Genomic DNA, 6,313 nt, shown 5'->3' with positions numbered 1-6,313 from the left:
GCAGCTGGCCAATCGTGTCTTCTATCAAAAGTTTTTTAAAACCCTAGACTTTAAAAGGTGCCAGCTTGCAGTCCTAAAAACTGGCTATTTTCAAGCATTCCCCCCTCCCATTTCCTCCTGTATATTTGCACAGCTGCAATTGTGAAGATCTGTTATTTTAGTAATGAAATGCTCTATATGGGAAGCACAAAAAGTTTATTCCGGGTCAGCAAGCAACTCAAAGTGAAATGAAATTTCAAGGGAAAGAAAGACTTGCCTAGATAGAGATTCTTCTCCAGAACATGGTTGGAAAATCTGTGGCCCACGGGATGCTGTTGAGCTCCTAACTCCCACCATCGTCTGGAATATAGGAACCAGTGGACAAAGGAACCAGTGGTTGCTAAGCTGAGGTTCTACAGATGTTGTTGAACTGCCATCTGCTCTACCCAGCGCCACCAATGGTCATGAGAGTTTTATAGTCCATCAACATCTTGTGATAAGTTTTTCTCCCTCTTTGGGAAACAGTGAGCAAGGCTGGCAGAAGGCTTCTCTGGGAGAGTTGCATGGCAGTAAGCAGGGAGACAGTGGTGCAATCAGGCAAGTTAGTAGAGTCTGGGCTTGATGTTCTCTTGAGATGGTTATGCGTATTATTTCACTTACATCAATATGTGAGAAGTCAGACCTGCTGTGTTTGTGTGTCCCTCTGCTCATTTTTGTTGAGTTGGGGCCCTGGACTCTTACCCCAAAGTCCTCCTCTGATGGCACCACTGCTGAGCGATAAGGACATAACTAAGGAAACTCTTGGTTGCCACCCCAATCTCTAGAATCGCAAATAGGACATAATCCTCAAAGATATCTGAAGTCAGAAGTCATCTCACCCGCAAAAGAAAAGTTATGATGAGGGACAGTGGATTATGTTTGGAAGACTGTTTTAATTTAGAAGCTGAGCTTAAAGTGGAGCAGGCTGGAGAAGCAGGAGCTGAAGGACAAAGGGAACAGCCATAATTCAGCAAGCCATTAGACATCTCTTTCTGGATTCCACTCAATGGATGTCTGCTCTCGGTTCCTTGGCTTCAACACACGCCGCCACACTTGGCCTGTATGCTGGCTGCAGGGTTGCCCGAGGGATCTGGAAACAGAGTTTGGATCCAAAGATCTGGAAAGGAAGGAGGAGTTCCTGTCAGTTGTCCTGGAGAAAGTGGAAAGACTAAACCATTTATAAAACAGTTAGCTTCAGAGGATCCACCCCCCCACGGCAGGTTGCCAGGAACAGAGAAGACGAGGAAATTCTTACCAATGCTTTTTATTCCATATTCAGAGAAAAAGGCTTAGAAATTCAGCCTCTTGGGGTAATGGTGTTGCTCTGAGTGAAACCCCACTCCCTCCATCTCTCCCATTATGTCATCCCTATGGTGGCTAATCTGTGCCTTCTGCCTCTGAGCTCTCTGCTTTCCTTCTTTTAATGCCCACCGGGTTCTGGGAGGGTGGGTCTGGAATGCTTTCTAAAGACACTGAGTCTGTCAGCTGTCTCTCCCCTCATGCTTCTTCTTCCTCCTTCTCCTCTCCCATTATTTCCCATCTTTCCCCCTCATCTGGCCTCCCTCAAACCCTTGTTGTAATTCTGAACTGTCTCCTTCTTCTCTGGAAGGGTCAGGCTGGGGAAGCAGTCTCCACCATTCCTCCTCTGCCCAGTCTCTGAAAATAGTCATGCCAGGAAGCTAGAATCAAAAGTATACAAAACAAAAACAAAGCAAAAACCTCACCCAAAAGGCAAGGGTGGGGGTGGGGAGCAGGTGGGAGGACCCAACACAGGAACCTGCTTTACACCAAATTGGACCATTGAACGTCTAGATCTGCATTGTCTACACTCTGGCGGGTAGCTGCTCTCAAGGATTTCCGACTGGGGATTCTCAGCCCTACCTAGAGATGCAGGGGAATGAACCTGGAACCTCCTGCAGAGATGCTCTTCCACTGCGACACCACAATTTGACTACAGCTGCCCTATCTTTCCAGCGAAATCCAGATTTACCTTTGACTGAAAGCGGTTCTCATCTGTGAGGAGCAAAACATCTTCCTCAGCTCCTTCTTTGTCCGGGGCTGATGAATAAGGGTGAAAAAAACAAGAGGGTTAATGCCACAGAACTGACACCAGAAGTCTGGCAGGGGCTCCATTCAACTGATTGGGTAATAACTTTTGCCAGCAATTCCCAGATGGTGGCTCAGTGTGGAAGAGTGAGGCGCACAATGACCCCTATCCCAGCAGTGTGGTTGTTGCCCCAAAGCTGCTGACTGACGTTGGTGGCGTAACTATTCGGGTAGCCTGGGTAGCCTGAGCCTCCTATGGCAGAATCAGTCATGGATTCAAAGGAGGACTACCCATAAGGCATCACTTCCAGGTTGGCAAATGGAATCAAAGTCCAAGTCCCAAACCAATAATTTAAGTTCAGTAGCTGATGAGCTCAAAACATGCTCTTCCTGATGACCTGCTCATTGAGCCTGATTTGTTTGAGGAGAGATTCAATTACATTGCATGAAGGAGGATTATCCCACACTTCCAAGTGCATTTCCCCATCACTTTCCATGGATTACTGCAATGCGCTCTACGTGGGGCTACCTTTGAAGGTGACCCAGAAACTACAACTAATCCAGAATGCGGCAGCTAGACTGGTGATTGGAGGCGGCCGCCGAGACCATATAACACCAGTCCTGAAAGACCTACATTGTCTCCCAGTACGTTTCCAAGCACAATTCAAAGTGTTGGTGCTGACCTTTAAAGCCCTAAATGACCTTGGTCCTGTATACCTGAAGGAACGTCTCCACCCCCATCATTCTGCCCACACACTGAGGTCCAGCACTGAGGGCCTTCTGGCGGTTCCCTCGCTGTGAGAAGCCAAGTTACAGCGAACCAGGCAGAGGGCCTTCTTGGTAGTGGCACCGTCCCTGTGAAATGCCCTCCCATCAGATGTCAAAGAGAAAAACAACTACCAGACATTTAGAAGACATCTGAAGGCAGCCCTGTTTAGGGAAGCTTTTAATGTTTGATAGACTATTGTATTTTAATATTTTGTTGGAAGCCACCCAGAGTGGCTGGGGAAACCCAGCCAGATGGGTGGGGTATAATTTATTATTATTATTATTATTATTATTATTATTATTATTATTATTATTATGAAAAGTCTGATCTTTGGGGGAAGTGTTTCACAAGAACTTCAGATCAGTTTTAACTGTGCAGTTTGGTAAGTTGAATCCTACCCTGAAACACTGACAGTCTGGAAGTGCTGTAAGTCTTTGCTGAATAATCCTGTAACTCCTAATGCAAAAGCAATAGAACAATATTGTTTGTTGTACTGGCAGGCAGTAGCCCTGCTGTTGTCCACTTCATTATTTTTTTTTAACAAAAAGAAAATAAGTTGACTCATGTATATTTTGCTATATGAGATGGGAGTGCTCAACCTGAGAAGAGGTGACCAGCCTTATGACGAAAGCCTTTAATTATATATCATGCTCTATTTTACCAATTGAATTTCGGTAAAATTCTAAATGTATTGTCATCACAAATGACTCTTTAAGAAAACTAAATATCCAGCTTGCATTTTATTTCATCTGTTTTTCTTGTATTAACAGAGTTTTCCCCCCTTACCATATTTATGTGAAGGTCATCGAATCTAATGCACACCTCGATTTTCAAAAACTTGAAACCAAAAAAGTATTTGCTGGCAAATGTAAATGTGCCATCAAATCTAATGCACACCCTAATTTTTGCGACATAATTTGGCCAAAAAAAGTGTGACTTACATTCATGTAAATACAGTGTTTTCACTATTTTGATTCTGAGATATACCATATATTTTTAAAAAAATTCAAAATATGCATACCTGGTGTTGTTATTGTTTCAAATGCACAAGTCAAAACAGTTAATCTTCTTATTCTTTTTAAGAATGTTGTATCCAGACTAAAAGCCTATCCACTCCTATGTTTGCCCTGCTGCTCCTGCTCCACTTCCCATGGGAAAAGCCACTCTTTAGCAATAAATGGGAACAAACAGCTATTGGGTTTTCTGCAGATTGCTGTTGGTTCCAATTTATTTCTAAAGAGTGAGTTTTCCAGGGGAAAGCAGAGCAAAATTACTCAGACTGTCCCTAGAAAGAGCGAGGCAAGTGGAAAACCACTCAGACACATGCTTTCTAGACACAGGATAAGCGGAACTGTGCACAAGCCCTTATTTAGTGATGCCTCAGCACAACTAACTTAAGTCCCATTGATTTCAATGGGATTAAGAGCTATTTTTTCTTTTTTTAAAAGAGTTGGATTCAGACCATGTTGGTCACATTTTAGGCTCACTGAAACCAATTGTACTTATATTAAGCTACTCTAACTTAAAGCTTATTGAGTTCAATGGGACTGAGGCAGGGCTTCATTCAGATGTTGATGAACTACAACTCCCATCATCCCTCTGGGCTATGTTGGCTGCGGCTGATGAGTGTTGCAGTCTAGCAGCATCTGGAGGACCAGAGGTTCCTCATTTACAGCACAAGCCTTGGTGAGTTAAAGTGTGACTTACTCCAAGTAAGTGAGGACAGTAAGCACACAACTAGCACACATTTAACTGGTGCACATTCAGCTTTATGTGCATAACAACAACAAATAATTAATTAAAAAGGGGGCAGAAACTGGGGGGCAGAAACTTTGGCTGTCCCACCCGCCATTGAACCCAGTGGGTTTTGGCTATATGTGATTTTAGCTTTAGGTACGATTCCCAGAATGTAACCCTACTGGCCTACCGGGCAGGTTTTCAGCCTTAGTCAAGATTCAAACTATGGTAATTTTCTTTAGCATTTTCATGTGCTAAAATTATACTAAACTGTAATCCACTTGACTTCATCTCTGCATTTCTTAGCTTAAAATATCCCTGCCATTCTGGTTTTCTTGTTTACGCATCTACTCTTAGACATCAGAAGAGCTGCATACCTTGAGTACTTGCTGCTTCAATGCTCTGTTGCGTGGTTGTGGTCTTCCGAGGATTTTTTCCTGGAGTCTGGCATGGGGTAGCAAGAAAACAGATCTCAGGCACTGTGTACATCATCAGGAAAACCCATCCGTTCAGCACCAAAGCAACACCAATGAGTGGGTCATCCCACTTGCTTTGGGTACCATCGCCAGGGAAGCCACTGATGAACAGCACTGTGATCCACGCAGCCCAGATGGCTTTAGAGAAGAGAACGGTGAGAAAGATGTGCATCCCATGCCTCTTCCAGCCCTTGCACGGTCCGCAGAAGGTGAACATGGAGACCACAAAGGTGAGGCCCATTAGGACGAGCACATAGGTCGAGAGCATGACAAAGTCCTTGTTGCGTTGTTCTCTCCCCATCCTCTCCAAATCGATGCCGTCTCTTCCGACTGTGATGAGGATGTACTTGACGGCGATGATCAACTGAACCGCAGTGAGGCCCAAAGTGTATACCAGCATAGACCGTAGTGAAAAGGGTGCCTTTCCTCGCACCAGCCTGACAAGGTTGAAAGCATGGGTCAGAAGGCAGCAGAAGCAGAGGGCAAAGAGGACCCCGTGTAAGATGAAGCGAGCAGGGCCAGTCTGCTTATTGAGCCGGATGATGAACACAAAGGTGAGGCTGAAGATTCCCAGGGTGCCCAGAAGGAAGAGGAGCTGAATGGGGACCATGCTTTGCTTGGTCTTGTCTTTAACCATGCAGCTAAGGACGAAGAATGCTAGCAGAAGCCCCAGCGAGACCAGGATGCCTGCAGCAGCCACCGTCTCCAGACCAATGCCCCAGGCTTCGCAGATGTCACAGAGGTAATAATAATCAGGGTCAATGTCGCCGCAGCCTGGGGGAGGTGCCGTGGTGTTAGCAGCCATGACAAACGATGCAGCTGCCCTAAACTGAGGGGAGAAACTTGAGGGAAGAGAAACAGAATTGTGATCAAATACTTTCACGCAGGTAGTCAGTGACCCAAAGATCTGAGTGCAATTACTGACACTGATGTGTAACGCTGTCAGCGGGCAGGTAAATGAATCTTAATTTTACTGTTGGGTAAAAATTAGCAGTGACACGAGGTGACTTTCAAAACACAAATATATTCCAGTTTTGTTTTTTTCCATGGAGAGGGGGGTAGCCAACAGCCCTCCATCAGCCAGTCTGATTTATTTTTGCTCTGGGACAAAGGAGCCTCTCTCTCCTCCCCACCCCAGTTCTGTCACCTCTGTTTTGCTCCCTGCGGCAGCCATTTAGTGCTTGCACCTACAGCATTTTTATCAAGATTCGTGGCGCCCTATTTTTTTTATATACCAAAATATAGTCCCGTTTAAGGGTGATCCAAG

The 6,313-nt window shown here is 45.0% G+C and overlaps 1 protein-coding gene across 1 annotated transcript; it reads right to left on the bottom strand.

Moving 5' to 3' along the window:
• Positions 1–904: 904 nt before the first annotated feature.
• LOC310825756 (G-protein coupled receptor family C group 5 member D-like) lies at positions 905–5,885 on the bottom strand. Its single transcript, XM_083699571.1, has 3 exons — positions 4,948–5,885; positions 2,009–2,076; positions 905–1,135 (listed from the first exon to the last, which is right to left on the bottom strand). Exons 1-3 carry the CDS (start codon positions 5,849–5,851, stop codon positions 1,022–1,024), a joined length of 1,086 nt encoding a protein of 361 aa, XP_083555697.1. The 5' UTR covers positions 5,852–5,885; the 3' UTR covers positions 905–1,021.
• Positions 5,886–6,313: the final 428 nt, after the last annotated feature.

The sequence above is a fragment of the Podarcis gaigeae genome, assembly GCF_964106915.1.
Source record: "Podarcis gaigeae genome assembly, chromosome: 10".
In the NCBI taxonomy this organism is placed as follows: Eukaryota; Metazoa; Chordata; class Lepidosauria; order Squamata; family Lacertidae; genus Podarcis; species Podarcis gaigeae.
Note: the sequence above shows the minus strand (reverse complement) of the source record. Positions and strands in the feature narration are given on the sequence as shown.